Source organism: Poecilia reticulata, chromosome 21 (genome assembly GCF_904066995.2).
Source record: "Poecilia reticulata chromosome 21, P_reticulata-male-v2, whole genome shotgun sequence".
Lineage (NCBI taxonomy): Eukaryota > Metazoa > Chordata > Actinopteri > Cyprinodontiformes > Poeciliidae > Poecilia > Poecilia reticulata.
The window spans coordinates 10,095,261-10,112,518 of NC_088850.1; the positions used below are offsets into that span (position 1 = coordinate 10,095,261).

Consider the following 17,258-nt stretch of genomic DNA (forward strand, 5'->3'; position numbering starts at 1 on the left):
AAAAAAAAGTTGAACCAGTTTTTCAGTTTTGAGCACATAGTCTCAACTAAAATGACATATAGATTATTAGCCATCATGTTGCATATTTCTCACTTGAGACTCCCAATGCAATCATGAATAATAAAAAGTGCTGAGGTTGATGCTCTTCACTCAAGCCATTATTACCTCTGGGCCTGGTTTCTTTTCCCCTGTGCACTCATATTGTCCAAACCTTTCTCTCCGTCTAGGTCCTATTGGTCCGCTCAATGTCAAAAAGCAAGTCTATTGATGAGTTTATTATTAGCTGGGTCTTTTATACCCTTTTTGCAGCAGTAATCTGCAGTGCAAGTGTAAAGTCTCAACCCTGATGGGAGAGTGGGGAGTTTTTGAAGGCATCTGAGCTTCAAGGCTTCCTCTGACATTTGTTGCCATGCCGTCATTAATTTTAAGAGCAATCAAATTGAATGGCAGGCCGCCCAAGGACGCTACATCAGCAAGGATATTTTGCACAACATTCTTTTGTGGTAAACTTGGCTCTTTTTTTTTCTCCCTGCTCTCAGCTGGGATATACAGACCCAACAGCCTATATAGATGTAAACATGAGTGGCCTCTGCTTTCAGCTTGTCCCCTCTTCTCCAGCCAACGGGTGCCAGTGATTACCTGGAAATGGCGCGGATCTTTGACACTGTATTCATCCGCCATGTTCCCAAACTGACGCTGACTCTGAAGGACCAGGCCAGGCGCTTCACCACGCTCATAGACAATTTCTACGACCACAAGGTAAACAGTTCAGATGAAAGTGAGCGTAAGAGAATCAATGCTCCTCCTTTTAATGCTGAATCCTATGTTTTGAACATTGTGGTCCATGAAGGTTTTTTTTTTTTCATTTCTTAACCTGTGTGAAGAATGTTCTTTTTCTTTGAAGAGGTCAAGCTATTTCTCATTGATTTTCGAATAATGGGATTTGAGACGTAGCCTTGCATTTAGATTTGTTCCAAAGATCAGCTAGCATTGAGAAAAATAAAGACTGTTTATACTCAATAATAAGCATGTGGTAATAGGATAAGACCTTCGCTGTACTTTGAAAACAAAATCTATAATAAAAATGTTTTTTTGCTCCCTTTGTGTTCTCTGGTTGCACCTGAGATTTCTGCATGCTGCATTAGGGAACAGATTTAAATGGATGAACGACGACAGTCCACCTTTTAATTCCTGCAGCTCTTAACTAGAACTCCAACTAAGTTTAATCCACACAAGTTAAGCTAAATTAATTCACGTTCTTGTAAATCAGGTGGTCTCAATCAAGGGTTTTATTTGTTGCATAAATTGAGCCTGAAATAAAACACCTCAAATACATGGACTGTTGACAGTAAGGATTCATTGCATGTTAGAAATGTGGCTCAGGAGATTTGTCATTGTCCAAAAAGCTCAAAATAGAGGGACAAACAAGAAAATAAACATTTAAAAAGAGAAGAAAGGTCCTGAATGTGATTTTAGTTTCCAGAGTAAGGACTCCAGGTCAGGGCATACACCACGACCAACCCAAAAACAGAAAAGTCTGCTTCAATTTGCTTGCAGCTACATCAAAGCAAGGACATGTTTTGTGTTATTTGGATCATCCATATGATTGTAGAAGGACATGGAGAAAAGAGCATTGCATCTAGCAATCAGGTTTGAGGAAATTCAAGAGGAAAATGTCAAACCATCTTTGTTGAAGCTGAGGCCTGATCATTGCGAGAAATACTGGAAGATACAAGAATGATCATCAGAGTCACCTGGGAATCTCTGGTGGGATTTGAAAAGGCGAGTTGCACCAAGATTATTAAACCAGAGATATTTGCCCGCAGAGAGTTGGCCAACATTCCTCTAATGTCTGACCGTGCAGCACTTTTACCGAAGGTCCTAATAGCAAAATGCTCTAAAGAAATGCTAAAATGTTTATCATGCAGTGAGGACAAAGTGAGAAATGACAGGATGCTGTCGGCTCATTCCTCTGCTCATCGCTTGTATATTTGCAAAACTCTCTCTGTTCAGTCACAATTAAACAGGGGTCTGAAAGATGGTACAGACAAGAGCTTCAGGTTATATCTGTAAGACTAAAGTGAACAGGAATTTAAAGTAAGCCTCAAAGAATATATTATTAACAGGCTGCCACAGAGGTGGATAGTTGGTTAAGCATTGCTAAATTCAGTCTCTCCAAAAGGCTAACACTGCTCAGGAACATTTAAGCACATTAATTTGCACGTCTTAAACAAATCAAGGCGAGTGATCTTTGGAAAGACATCCTGATGCTTCAGATGTTTTGCCGTCTCGTGTCCTTGACGTATTGTCACATAACGTTTTTTCTAGTTCCAGAAAACATTCATCAGAGACGAGGGAAGTCACATCTATTAAAAAGTCAGACAATCCCAGGTCTAATCCGTGTTTACTTTTTTTCCCCCAGGTGAGAGTGGTGCTTCTGGCAGCGGCTCCGTTAGAGCAGCTCTTCGTCCACACCGGAGGAGAAGATGAGAGGGATCGACAGCTGCTGGATGACCTGGGCCTCAGCGACGTAAGATCTCACCTGCAGCACAAACACGTGTTCATTTTTTCTGGACAGAGATATAAATAGGCGATCCGTAAATTTAAAAACTCACAGCTTTCATCCGATATTTGAATTTGACTGGATTCAAGAGGCTAGTCGAGCCAGCTCTGGTTTCTGCTAACTGCGGTGTTCCACCTTTTTTAGGAGGCAGCAGAGAGGCTCACTCTGTTCACAGCCGAGGAAGAGATCTTTGCTTTTCAAAGGACCGTCTCTCGGCTGAGGGAGATGCAAACTGAGGCTTACTGGACGGAGGGAGATCGCAGTTCCAGCAGTAGACAACATGAGTAGCTAACATCTGCAGCTGAAAGCTTTGATAAGAAACTACCTCCCAACAGCATGATGCCTCACTAACCAGCTTCACTCCTTATAAGGAGTGAATCAGCATGTCTTAGAGCAGTGTTGTCCAAAGCTAGTCTTCAGAGGCCGATGTCCTGCGTGTTTCCCCGATTCAGCACACCTGAATCAAATGAAGGAGCTCTTGGCAGGTCGTGCAGAACTGGATGTCGTGCTAAGGAGGCAATGCAGCAATTTAAATCAGCTGTGTGTGTAGTGACACATCTAAAAACATTCAGGACACCGGTTCTGTTTCAGAGTAAGCAGCACTTTGCTCCAAACAGTAAAACAAAAACTGTGTCCCATGTCATCTGATGTCTCCCCATGTTTTAAATGAGTTGAATATGTCCTGCAAGGACTGCTCTCTCCCCCTTGTGGACTGCTGGTTTAAAAGGTCGACAGCTTTCCAGGGATTTTACGGCACAGCGGGGAGAGGATCAAGCATCCTTCCTTTGCGGGTGATTAGTGCCCTCTAGTGGAGGAAAGTTTATAAAATATTTTTTTAAACCAAGTTTAAACCAGTTTTTGGTTTTTTTCAAATCTGAATGTGGTTCAAACATGAGGAAGTGCATAATTGTGAAGTGACAAGAAATGATGCGTAGTTTTCAATATTTGTTTTCACAATCAGAAATCTGGGAAACGTTACAAATATTTGTGTTCAGCCCCCCTCCTCCCCCCTCATACCCTAACTGAATGCTTTTTTGCAGCACTTTTTACAATTGCAACAAATTCAAGTTTTTCACACCTAGAAACTCAAATGGTTGCCCAGTATTTCTGGAGAGGGAGCATTCCCACAGCATGATGCTGGCACCACCATGTTCTACTGATGGTGCATTCAGAGGAAGAGCATCAAAGGAAAGGTGAAGCTATCTCTTATTTCTTTAAATGGCGTTTAGAAGATCATCCCACCTGGAGATTGACTGACTGGTCATATATAAGTAACACCACCCTTCTTTACTCTATCTCTTTGAGCCTTTTTGAATTACTTTTAAGATTTTGTAATTAATTTTCAAAGGGCTTCCTCCTCGTTACCTTAAGACTTTGCACACTTCAAGTAGATCACAGAAGTCTGTTGAACAGTTTTTTGTTTTTTCTGCGGCTGAAACATAAAAGAGACCGGGCTTTTGCATTAGCTGCACATTAAAACCCACAGCGATTTGGCCAATGGCTTTTTTTCCCCCTTTAAATCTAATTTATAAATGAAAGCGAATTGGCTTTCTAGGGGCTAAATACAAATACATGCCAGACATTTCAGATTTCTATTTGTTTGAAACAATTTAGCCCATGTATCATTGTCCTTCTATCTCACAATTATGCTCTGCTTTTTCTTTGTCTACCAAATACACTGAGGGTTGTGGTTGTCTCATACCCAACTATTAAAAGTTTTAAGAGGGTGTGAAAAGCACTTTAATGTAAAGAATCTGAACTAAGGGATTTTAATAGAACTTTATTGGAATGAACACAACTAAAGTTATCATTTCTACACATTACCGCAATCTGTAGTAACAGTTTTAGTTGAATTATACTATAAAATGCTAAACAGTAATTTCAAACTGAAAAGCTTTTAACAAATCTGTCTTCAGGAAACGTACAGTTTCATGGAAAAACAATGCAGGGCAGAAATATGATGCACATTTGGATGCAAATGCCTGTTTTGATTGTTCATTTACTTGGACAAAACAAGGGCTATTTAGGTAATATATTGCATTGAAACATGTGATATTTCACTGCAATATATCTTTCTTGATGGCTGTGCACAGAACAAGACCCACAGCAATACTTATTCCAACTTCTAAGATCAGTTTGGATTTTTAGTGAACATAACATGCGGAAGTAATAGTACTGGGAGAAATCCCACACAAGATAATTCCACACAAAGTTCAAAATGACCTTTTTATTTGAGATAGGGCTGAAACGATTCCTCGAGTGATTCGAGTACCTCGATTATTAAAATTCCTCGAGGAAAATTGACCTGCCTCGAAGCTTCATTAATTTATGTTTTATCATTTAGCGCACCGTGTTTCAGCCGGAACATTATTTGCATTGAGCGAAGCTCTGACTTCCGCCTCTGAGTTGTTGACGGAAGCGTTAGCGGCATAACGTCCAATCTTCAAGTTCGGCCCGCGGGGATTTTACTGATTGGTGATAATTCCGGGTTTTCGTCGTTTTTGTGGGACCAATAAACATCCTTAAAATGACCGGCGCGATGCCGGGAGTTCGGCAGCCTTTCTGCTCCGGAGCTGCTGGTTGAACGGCGGGAAGAAGCTGAGGAGGATTTATACAGGTGAGCGGAGAGACTGAACACGGCGGGCGGCTCTGGGTTGATGCTTACAGGGTAAGAGCAGCTTTACGGACGAACCGCACAATAAACTTATATCATCCCGGTCTGAACAAACGGGAGGCGGAACATGGCTGGTAGATGAGTTTCTGAACGGAGGAGCCGTAAATATCCCGTATTGCTCCCGGTCTACAAAAAAGTAACTGGTAGGGAAGCTCAAATGTGAAAAAAATAGACTGATGTTGATATCCGATAGTAACACTGGTGTTATGGAAGATTTACCAATATTTTATTTCATAATTGTTTTTATCCGATTACTCGATTAATCGTAAGAAAAATCTATAGATTACTCGATTACTAAAATAATCGTTTACAACAGCCCTAATTTAAGATAGTTATTAGTGATGCAAGAGCCAAATTGTATTTTATCTTCCTTTTAAAGTGTTTAACTCTATTTTCATATGATTAAATATCTTGGTTTTTCACGGCATAAATCCCCAGTGTTGGTGAATACATGAATAAATTAAAATAACATTTTTAATAAAAGACGTATTCCCTGTGTTTTGTTTTGATTTTAATGATTTGTGACCATCTGGTACAGTAGTTGTTTTCAATGTATCCCTTTTTTGCCTGTAGGTGGCAGCAGAGATCAAGAAGTTCCTCAGGTGTTATTATTGTCCATCCAGGGATGAGGTCATCCTAGTGCAGCACTCCAGCCTGGCCCTGCGAGCTTTGATAGCATCTACTCGATCTAGACTAAGAGCCTTATGTAAGAACAGATCAAGGCGGCCAACCAGCCAGAGTCGTGGAACAAGCACCAACATACCAGACAGTATCTATGATCTCACTAGATTTAAGTGACGATGCCGATGTGAAAAGATACAAGCCTCTTTAAAGGGTACAAGCCTCTGCACCATACCTTTCAGTTAAAGGAAAATAAATCACATCCTATATGCTATGGATCCCTTTTATCCAATTGGTGCATTACGTTGGTCAGAGGGGAGATGGACGCCGTTCATCGTCATTGTCTTAAATGGATTAACCTCTCCGTTTTACAAGACTGTTCATAGTCTCAATCCACACATCCCAGCAGGAAAATACAACCTTGTCCTATTACCTAAACCACACACTATGCTGATGTGAGTCATTGCCCTGACTGTTTTGTCAGGTTTGTGTTGGATTGTCTCTTCTTTGAGTGTCTTTGGACTGGAAGAGGTTTTAATTTAATTTTCATTGGATTGTTTTGTTCTTTCATCCAATATAATCAGATTCCTTTGATTTATCTGGAGCTGCAGCGCCTTGCTTCAGTATTCATGCATTAAGAATGCAAAGTAATATGTTCTTTAAGTAAAAATCTCAAATAGTTTGTGCATTTGTATTCAGCCCCTTTTTTACGCAGAAAGGCTGTTGCGACAAATTGCCTTGAAAAGTTTAATCTCTATAAATCCAGCTGTTCTGTGGAAGATTGAGATTTGTAAGAGAACATTAGTGAACAAACAGCTTTCTGAAAAAAACTGAAAAAACTCTAAAGTTCAGTCCAGTACCTGAAAGTGGAAATGTAATCCATAAAGACACTGTTTTACTTACAGAGGCTCGTGGGACCGTGGAGGAGCTGCAGAGATCTACTGCTGCTCAGGTGGGCGAATCTAATGATAAGACAGCTAGATGGGCTTTTCACAAAACAAAGAAAGAACCCTCTGTGCAGGCTACATTTTCTTTCACTGAGTGAAAGTGAGATCCAATAAAAATCTAGGGTTTCACCCTGAAAACATTATATCCGTGGTAAAACATGGTGATGGCAGCATCATGCTGTGGGGCAGCCTTTCTTCTGCAGGGAAAAGGAAGTTGGATAGGGATAAAGGCAATGGACATTTACCGCACAGCTTTTGCTCACCTGAGAGCTTGTAAAAGTACACGTGGGAAACATTTGGCAGAGTTTAATTCTGTTCCTTTGTACATGCAGACACAAACCAGCACTCAAACATTTTAACACATCAGTGGTCGGTTGCTCTGCAGAAGCCTGACATCCGTGTCGGCTTTCCTCCTTGATGTGAACAAGAACCATCTCTCAACATCTCTGCATGGAGTAGTTCCTATACATAAAGAGTTATGACTTCACCAATGCACCAACATGTTGAGTGATAATGAAAAACAGTAGTAGTGTGAAACCATATTTTCAATGTTTCTATTAAGCCATTATTAAAAATTTGGTTGCTGTTATGAAGACGATGATAATCTGAGAAAGCACGAGAACTAATATAATGCATATTATGCAAGATTTGTCAGAATAATCGTGATCAGCAGCGCATTCCTGCACAAGAGCGGCGAGAACGCGCATCGTGCACAGCACTCAAGCCGGAGACAAAGAGGATGACGGAGGATGTTATGATTCAGTCAAGGTAGAGAAAAAGAGGTGGGGGGAAGGAGTCAGGAGAAGAATTGACCATCAACTTACCTATCCTGATTTTTCTTCTTTATTTCGGGTTAATAACTGGGGTGACGTAATTATTTTTGGACTCCAGTAGGGGGCGTGGTCAGATCATCGTGACAGGCATGATTGACAGCGCGGATCTCATTAAAGGCAACATGCACGAAATCTTGAGCACCCATAGTCTTGAATGTTTTCCCAGAGGATTTTTTAAATATATTATTCTTTTTACAAATAAACTAAAAATCGTGGTGTACATTTGCATTTAGTGCCTTCTACTTTGACAGCACATTTCAGAGGGTATTTTGGAGAACAATAGTCAACAACCAGCATCATGAAGGCCAAATAACATGGGAGATAAATCAGGGGGAACGCTGTTGGAACATTTAGGTTATCAAACAGTATTCCAAGCTTTGAATATCTCGCAAAGCACCATTTAGTCCATCATCTCAGAATTGAATAAAGCACAATTACAAACCTACAAAGAATAAATGGCAAGCTGGCCAGTGAGAGCAGCAATCTGTGGCTTATACTTACTCTGGAGGAGCTGCAGTGATGGAACTTCTTCCGAAGACATCTATCATTCAAAGATCTGGCAAGAGGAGTGAGTGCCATTGTTAAAGGAAAGCCATAGGAAATCAATCCGAGCTGCGGGTAGGAGAACAAATTTAACTTTGTTGACTACCTGCAAAATTCAAAGAGCTGCTGAAAATTCAGAGTGCTCAGTACAATCCCGCTTTTCTTCACCGACCACAATGACCCAGTCAGAGTCAATGGAAAGAAATATGGAGCTAAATACAAATAAACCCTAGAAGGAAAACCTGCTGAAGGCTGTAAAAAGTGTGAGACTAGGGCAGAGGATGAACTTCCAACAGAACAATGAAAATAAATATCCAGTCAGAACTTTAATGAAAGGGTGTGGATCAAAATCTATGCATGACTTTATGTCTCTATTGTCTTCTGCCAATTTTAAGGTTGTACTCAGTAGAGCATTTAAACCACCAGTTGCTCTCTCGCTGCAGGCGGGGTAAAACCCAAACGCCTAAAGTGGCGTCATGTGACGACGAACCTGATGCACTAGTATGTCTCATGTTTGCCGTAAGCAGTGACATTTTTCTGTCCTCCAGTCAGTGGATTGTGTTGCGTGACACCAATCACTTCACCTTAACCTTACCATTGACCTAAGGATCTACAACTGAAGGAGGTCCAGGTATAAGTTGGGTGTATGGGGCCACTTTCACAATGGAAACAGACAACATAGTGTACCGAACCGCATCGACCCGTGCTGCACTGCTCAGAGGAAATAAGGAAATACGGATTTAGAGTTCCACAATCAACGTGCAGATTTTAATTCAATTAAGGTTTTTGGGGAAAAAACTTCAAACATTTTGTTCACTGAAGATGTCCATCCAATCTTACTAATAAAAAAATGTCTCCCTAATCTCATAAGCAACCAGGTGTGCCAATTCCCCATTGTCTGCATGTGAATATGAGAAGCAAAAAACATGTTCAAGGGATAATGGGAAAAGTCAGTTATATATCTGTTGTCTGTGTACCCCTTTCTGATGGGTTATTAAAAAAATCTGAAACGCATTTATTATTAGAATAAGATGGTATCAGTGATCCTTTCGGAAGTACACAGGACCATTCCATCACTTTAACTATCTCTAAAAATAGCTTTGGCAGGATTTTTTTCTTCTTCTTCTTCTTCTTCTTCGTATTCCGCGGCTGTTGTGACTCCGTTTCTGTCTGAACATATCTCCAACATGTCAGGACGTATTCCAGCGCTCCACCTGCGCGCAGAGTGCTGCTCAGCAGGGCTGTAATGTCTCTTTAAAAGGCCGATCCCCCATGCGCAAGATCCAGGGGGCTGGTCCTTGATCGACTTGCATGCGTGTGTGTGAGCGTATGTAAAAGTGCGTGTGTATGTATGTGTGTAAGGCTGCGTGAAGAGCAAATCGAGATACAGTAGTAACCCAGAGTGAGGTGGCAGTCTTAGTCCACATCGACTTGTCCATGCACACATCTTTATGAGTCCATATCTGTTCGGAGTGGACGAGAAGCGGTTCGGCATGGCTTCAAAACGTGGCTGTGGACAATCTGGGATCTGATCGGGTCTGTTCTTTGTGTGGAGACTGGCTGCACAAGGTAATTCATGTAAGGTGTTTGTAGGGGGATTATTATCCAGAATATATGTCTGCGCCTGTAGGTCGTTTCAGAAATAGCGGCGGTCTTGGAGGACTTGCAGCAGTAAATCTGTCGGGGATCTGACAACATTTAAACCCTGTTGGTTATTTATAAGAGGGCGTTTTATTTGTAGATCAGAATATTTGGAAGTTTTTTTTGTTTGTTTTCACTAATCACTAATCTGAGTCTGTTTCTTCATACCTTCAACAGGCGTTCATTTCTGAGTGTATTTCTGCTCTGCTGGGACTTCGCTGGGGTTGAATAGCAACAAAGGACGGGAGCGCGCATTCATGGGACGCGACTTTGACAGCTCTCCGTCTGTTCTCGTATAACTTTATCAGCAGTCAGCAAGGGGCCAGATTGTGTCTGGAGCCGGAGATAATGGCCGAAGCTCCGCTCCCCGACACGCTCCCGGACTTGGACGTGGTCATTGACCCGGACTTTGAGCCCCAGAAGCGGCCCCGGTCTTGCACCTGGCCGCTGCCGCGACCGGACTCCAGCGCGGTGAAACCGGAGAGCACCGAGGCGGATATCATACCCGAGGAGGAGGATGACGAGGAGGACAGCGCAACCCCCACGGCAATCACTGTCAATGGCTCCGCTGCGGCGACGGAGGACCAGAGCAGTAACAGCCCCGTTACCGACGGTGCGTTCCCCTCCCCCGGCCACGACAGCGGAGGCTCCCCGCTCTCCACGCACTCACCGACGGCCACCTCCTGTGCCCTGACTCCGAGCGGCTTGGCTGCAGCGCAGACCCCGAGGAAGGCATCATCCCGCCGCAACGCCTGGGGGAACCTCTCCTACGCCGACCTGATCACCAAAGCCATCGAGAGCTCACCAGAGAAGAGACTGACCCTGTCCCAGATCTATGACTGGATGGTGAGATCCATCCCTTACTTTAAGGACAAAGGCGACAGCAACAGCTCTGCCGGATGGAAGGTAAGAGCCATTCCTTCTCCCACCCGGTACCCCTCCTTCCTCCATCAAAACAAAAACAAAAAGCATGTGGTTTGTTGTGAACCCACTGATGTGCTGACGCACAAGCAGGCAGTCATACGCATCCAATTATGCCATCCCAGTTCAGGTTTTACGAGCGTGTATTTGAAACGTATGTCACTCATTTGCAACTATCAATTACCTCAACTAATATCCCTATCAAATCCTCCGTATTCTGATATTTGCCCTTTAGGTGCATCTAAATGAATTACAATGGCACAGAGAACGTCAATTACTTGGTGGTCAATTCGAAATGTCAGGCATTTGTTAACTCTGATGATTATAGTTTACAGAGAATTCTATTCTTTTAAAAATAGAAAAGCAGATTGTATAAGATGAGTAAAAATTGATGCCATGGTCATAAAATCTGCTGTTGACACTTTTATCAGTGTGGACAGGCGTCAAGACCTGCTGGAAAATGAAATTAGCTTCACCTTACAGGTTGAAGTGCCCTATCATTTTCTGATAAACAGAGGCACATAATTTGCTTAACATTTCAGTCAAGACTGGTTATAGTGATGCCCCCTTAGCAGTTTTTCCTTCCACTCAACCTTCCACTCACATGTATAGCTGCAGGACTCTGTGTCCCGCCAACTTCTTAAGCAATGACTTGTTGTGCCTAAACCTCAATGTGGCAAGTGTCAGTGACTGTCTGCTGGGCATCTGTCAAGTCAGCAGATTGACACATGATTGTATAGACCATAACATGATCATAATATTACATTTCTTTACTCACGTTCCTTTTCATTGGCCAAACATAATATTTATGTTTTCTGAGGAGCAGCATTTTTGGTTTTCAGAAGCTGAAATAACCAAATAAACACTAGAAGTATTCACTCAGTGTGAAGTAATATTTAAATATTCTGTGGATTTTAGTATTTATAGTGAATTACTAAAATAGAATCCTTTTTTTGTTCATATTATATTTTTTTAGACAAACCCATACCAACTGTACAAACATATCTTCATTTTACATGTGGCTTGTGTGACATTTCTAGTTTTCTTCACTCTAAAAACTGCCAAACATGATTATGGTTTGCACTGACTGATTATACCTCATTATTAAGCAAAAAAAAAAATCACAAATCAAGAAGGCAAATTGAGGCAGAACTACATCAATATTTAAGTTAGAATCACTAATGACCCCTAAATGAAAAATACTTATTTCATAACGCAGATAACTTGCCCCAAAAGAGACAGAGACATTTAAAATATACATTTGCAAAATGTCTTTTTTAATCCTTCAGACGCCTGCTGTCCTTTTATAACAGGCTTTTACAACATCTGATTTTGCTTTAAGTGCTACAACTGGCGCGAACAAATGTCATAACCGGTTTGTCTGGAAACACGGTGGCCTATTTTGAGTGTTGCAATCTGGTTTTAAGATGCTCGCAGAATGATACAGTTACATAAGTTTGCTCCTGAGCAGCAGCTAATCTATTAATGGTCCAAGAAAGCCGACTGTAAACAAAATGATTTAGCGGGAAAAGCTGCGTGGAAAAAATGTGAACTCTGAAAGCCCCTTTTCTTTATATGTGGTTCCGCATGGGGATTACTTAACAATTTTTGTTGGAGACACCTTCTGGCTCTGTTGTTTATGTTATAAAAATGAACTTTCCACCACGTATCTGTAAGGACACCAGCTTTGGTCGGTTTCCCGTGTGTTATGTAAACCTTGGCAGCGCCCTATCAGTGTCTTAGACCAGGTAGGTGACAGCCAAGCTTGCTGATACTAGCATGAGGGAATTACATAACCACAGGTTGGCCCTGGGGGTTAGGTTAAAGGACTTGATCTGGTCAGCAACAACGTTTGGACATGCAAATAAAATTGAGGTACAGGCACAAAGGACCGGAGAGCTGAGATTGACACCCATCAGAAGTCGAAAGTGTCGCCCCATGGTGTTATGGGGGCTCTTCGGCCATATTTTTCAGGGCTTCTCAGGTTTTGGTTATGTGATATGCTTCAGTAAGAAGCAAAGGAGGTTATGGGTGTAGCCCCCACCTCCATGTCAAGGCCGGGTTTACTGTCAACATGCAGGCTTGTTACTCCAGGAATTTGGGGCATGAAGGCCAAGCTGTCAGTGGTATAGTGTTACTCGTGGCCTGTCTGTAAATCATAGCTGGCGATCGCAGCTTGAGAACGTTTCTTGGATTCTTTTCAGGACAGGCTCTCTACAACCTAGAGCAAAAATTGAAATACGAAAAGTAAAGACAGACTTTAAAGCTTTAATTTTATTTTTGGTGACTCCGGAGTCTCACCTCTGCGGAGACCCAGGGTTTGAACGCCTACAGTTTCACACAGTCAGGGCACCTTTGTTGAAGAGATTTGCTGAACAAATCCTGGTAATCCCCTGGGTTCTCTGCTGCAGGATCACAGCCACGTCATCCTCCTTCATATCAGTCAGCTAGCCATCAGCCCAGACAGAAGTAGGCTAAGACTGCCAGCCATAAGACTTTTATCACCTAACATGGATATGTTTCAAATAGATTTGGTCACTCCCTTGTCGTCACACAACAGGGAACAAAGTGTGCAGAGCAAGACGAGTGCCGCATTTGTTTTAATGTCATAATGAGCTTTTCCAGTGACAAGGTTTGCCGTTTTTATTCTTGCTGTTGTTCTTGTTTTGGGGGATTTGTCTTTCAACAGGTGAGAAGTTTGGTGGTAGGTGGTTCATGTGTCTTATCTGCATGCAAAACGGTTAAAATTGATTGGACTATATGTCTGATCTGAAAACACGGTTCCAAAACGATAGGGAAAAATCTGGAATTTCACTTAAATTCAAAGATGAAAAACAAACTGAGATCTAGAAAATATTTGTATTTACAGACTTTATTCCTTGTGATTTAAAAGTTTCATCCATCCATCCATCCTTTTGTATTTATTCTCAAAAAATAGGCAAATTATTGGAACAATATCAAAAAGTTACAGAAGAAAGTCCCTGTAGAGCCACGAGTTTTGATCCGCTAAACTGTTTTACTGGAGAAGTTGAACAATCCTTTACAGGCTGCACAATAAACTAACACATAAAGCACTGAGTGCTTTCATAAAAAGAGATTAGATGCACCTGTCTGGATGCGTGTGCAGCGGTTGGTGTATTCGTTCATGTGGGAGCGTGGGATTCCTCCTGACTGCAGCAGACCTCGTGCTTTAGTGTTACTTAATCCTGCTCTAACAGGCTCTCTGTGGCCAACCACTGCTGGCCAAGACCTGGTCATGTCATACTTAAGGTAAACAGTTTTCAACACAAGTGGTACAAACTGTACAGTTTTGTGTGTGTGTGTAGGTATGTTTGTTTGCGCGTGTGTGTGTGTGTGTTTAACCCTGGAATACAGTCAATATGTTCACGCTCAGGCATGCTCGTTCTGTTTATAGCTCTTCTGTCTGGTCATGTTCGGTCTTATCACCAAGTTCATGATTGTTAAAGTCTGGCAGTGTCTGAAAATAGTTGTGCTCCAAAAGAGTTTTTTTTCCATTAGATTGCAGATATCGCTAAGAACCTTTAGACTGGAAAAGGTAGATTTTTTTATTTTTTATTTTTTGCTGCAACTGTAAAAACACCCAGATTTAAAAAACAAAAACAAACAAAGCGTACTGTTCACACTCTTGCCACCTTCTGAGGAGTTTGAAAATAAGATTCAGCAGGAACAGAATATCAACGTCAGATACCATGTTAAAATTTTCTTTTCTTTTTTGTTATACAGAAATTATAACAAAAGGGAAAATTTTGAAAATTTTATTCAACTGAAAGGATCCATCTGACTTAAATGTAAGTGCAATGATCAACATGAGATGACCGTTTAGTGAGAAAATTCCTTTAGTACTAAAAAAAAAAAAAATTCCCGAAAAGATTAGCTAGGGAACAGAGAAAAGGGAAAGTGGGGGTTGTCTATATGCATTTGCAGGTGTGCGTGCCGAACGCAATCAGAAACCCTTTCAGATCTGGCCCAGAGCCAAGTTGGAGGAGCTCAACCAAAAAGGCAATAAAAACGTGGCGAGAAAGGAGCTGAAGAGGGGAGGGTAGGTGGTGCATGAAGACTGTAAAAGGAGGAGACTGAAGGAGGGGGATGAGAAGTGAAGGGCAGGGTGGAGGGATTTGGGGTAAATTAACAAGCTCTGCTCCAAATTGGTGTCTTACAACCTCCCTCTGGCTGTGATTCCCAGCGGAGGAGTTTTTCAGGGGGCAATGATTTGTACGAGCCCACCTGCTCCTGGCGGGTTCTGTTCTAGTTCTATTTTAAGCCAAAGGTTTGTTTTTCTTCTTGTGTAGGAGAGAAACTTTGTTCTAGTGAGATTTACAGGTGGATATTACTTCTGTAGTCCAAAACGACATCGGAACAACATTACTTTCTAAGTGTTTACCGGGTGCATTGCAGCACTTAAGCTTCTGGAGCTTTTCATTGGAATAAAAAGTGTTGCTTTAACTTAGTTTGTAGTTTCGGACTATGTGTTAGGTAATAGTTGGCGTAAATTTCAGCAGCTGTTCCAAGAGCAACAGTTCAACGAAAGCTCACAGATAAAAGTCGTCTAAAATATGTCCAATGTGAATGATAGTGATACACATGCGCAGCAGAGTTGCATTATTTTTATTTGCCCCTCTTTAAATGAAATGTGTTTTTGTTCTTCTAAGAAAAAAAAACGATTGTCAAAGCTTGACAAGGAAAGAAGAAAGGAAAAACATAAATATCCTGTATTTTCTTTTCCGCTTTTTGGCATCTCTGCCACCCACATCACCCTCTGCACGATCTGTACTCCTCACAGACGCTCCTTAATTATTCAGCGCTTTCGGGATGAATTCAGATCACTGTATTAATGTTTAAGAACTCGTTTCTTGGCCGAAGGCGTACCCTCACTCACCCTCGCCGAGTCTGTCTCTCCTTCGTTTTCACCACGGCCTTGTTTTTCTGTTTCTCTCACGCCACCCTTCATTATTTTCCTGCCAGCTCCCTCATTCGTCTGGACGTAAAACACCTTTGTGGGCTAAAAACAGGCTGTCTTAAACTCCCTTTTTCTGGGCTCTAATGAAAGAAGATAAATCTCAGGCTTTTTTGACTCATTGCAAAGACTGAGGACTAAGGAGTATCTCTTAAAGGCTTCTCCTTGCACACATCACTGCACTATTTTTTTGGAGGCTTCCATAATGCTTTGAAATACATAAAATAGTCTCCAGAAATTGACTTTGCATCAGTGGTGTGGTTGCAGACAGGACTTACTGTATAATGCGTTTCCTGTGGAGGCCCGTGTGCACGTCTCATCCGCGATAACATCAAAACACAAACATTTGTGTCAAATTCACTGATTGCATCTTGTGCCCACAATGGGGGTTGCTTTTTATTTAGAAGTTGCTTTGCATGCATTGGCTGGAAAAGTGGCAGAGTAAAATTACACAAATATGGGTAAGTCAGGACCTTTTGAAGAAAAACTTATGCAGGTTTTACGCATAGTTTCTTAAATCACAATGACATAATGTTACAAGGTGATCTCTGACTTGCATACTGCTGCAGTTTGATGAATAATCCTGTTTCTGTGGTTTTTCCACAACCTGTTGAATCACCATATTTTTCGTGGTGCTATCATAGCACCGTCAGCATGTTTGTGCATCGTCCGATTACACCCATCTCTTCCAACTGTTGCTGCGTGGACGGGTTGTTCCACTCAGATAACTGAGGCAAAGTACACAACTGAAGCTGCAAAACTTTTATCAGGAGGTGAAGCCAAATGAGTTTTGACAAAAAATAGGCTGAAGGGAATGAGCGTATGGTATATATTTAACATGTTGCGAAAATGAGAGCTGCGGTTTGCCTGTGGCTTAGTGACCGGGATTAGATGTCCTGTTGTTTCCTTGAAAGCATGGCTTGCATTCCTTTCTGCTCCAAACTTGCTGTGGAGGTGACCCTAAACTTTGACCTTCCTAGAAAAAAAAAAGATAGATAAATGCTTTAACAAAGCCAATAATTTAGGATGAGAAGTAGCTCTAGCTAAATGGAGACCCACGCTGTAGACGTATTGCTTAAGTCTGCGTGACTGTTGTCGTAAATTAAAATGAAACCAGTAATTACATGTCTCCTGCAAAGCAAAGTTTGCTCAGTTAAAATAGAATGACTTGGAGTAAGTTTTAACCCTTTGGGGTTTCTTCAATATCTGTTTTGCCATTAAAAAACACTCTCATAAAGTCATCAAGATCATTTTTCCTCAGCATAGAATTTTGTTTTCATGAATAAAGTCTCTTTTTATGTTATTATTTGAGGGTTAGTTTCTTTTATTGCCAACAAAATAAAACTTTTTGGTGTATTTTTCCAGGTTCTCTTTAAGAATGTAATTTGTACCTGCAGACCTCACAGTTGTTGAATATCTTTGAATTTTAACCACTTATTGAAGCTTTTGTTTTTTTTAATAGAAAAAAGCAACACAACAAGTTGAAATATTTTTAAAAGGATTTTTATCCTAAGGGAATAAGAAAAATATTCATTTTCAA

The 17,258-nt window shown here is 41.3% G+C and overlaps 2 protein-coding genes and 1 long non-coding RNA gene across 3 annotated transcripts in view; 2 read left to right on the plus strand and 1 right to left on the minus strand.

The window, feature by feature from the left end:
* The window catches only part of afg1lb (AFG1 like ATPase b), a 33,552-nt gene extending 27,012 nt beyond the window's left edge, over positions 1–6,540 (plus strand). The window contains exons 12-14 of the mRNA XM_017302203.2: positions 619–759; positions 2,423–2,530; positions 2,708–6,540. Of these exons, the coding sequence (XP_017157692.1) occupies positions 619–759; positions 2,423–2,530; positions 2,708–2,851 (393 nt within the window). The 3' untranslated portion in view covers positions 2,852–6,540. The remainder of the gene's footprint in view (positions 1–618; positions 760–2,422; positions 2,531–2,707) is intronic.
* LOC103457487 (uncharacterized) lies at positions 1,267–2,727 on the minus strand. The gene is made up of 2 exons (XR_001776098.2): positions 2,616–2,727; positions 1,267–2,542 (listed from the first exon to the last, which is right to left on the minus strand). It is a non-coding gene; the product is annotated as an uncharacterized LOC103457487 (long non-coding RNA).
* A 2,999-nt stretch (positions 6,541–9,539) lies between the features above and the next one.
* The window catches only part of foxo3b (forkhead box O3b), a 40,923-nt gene continuing 33,204 nt past the window's right edge, over positions 9,540–17,258 (plus strand). The window contains exons 1-2 of the mRNA XM_008397655.3: positions 9,540–9,750; positions 10,000–10,728. Of these exons, the coding sequence (XP_008395877.1) occupies positions 10,171–10,728 (558 nt within the window). The 5' untranslated portion in view covers positions 9,540–9,750; positions 10,000–10,170. The remainder of the gene's footprint in view (positions 9,751–9,999; positions 10,729–17,258) is intronic.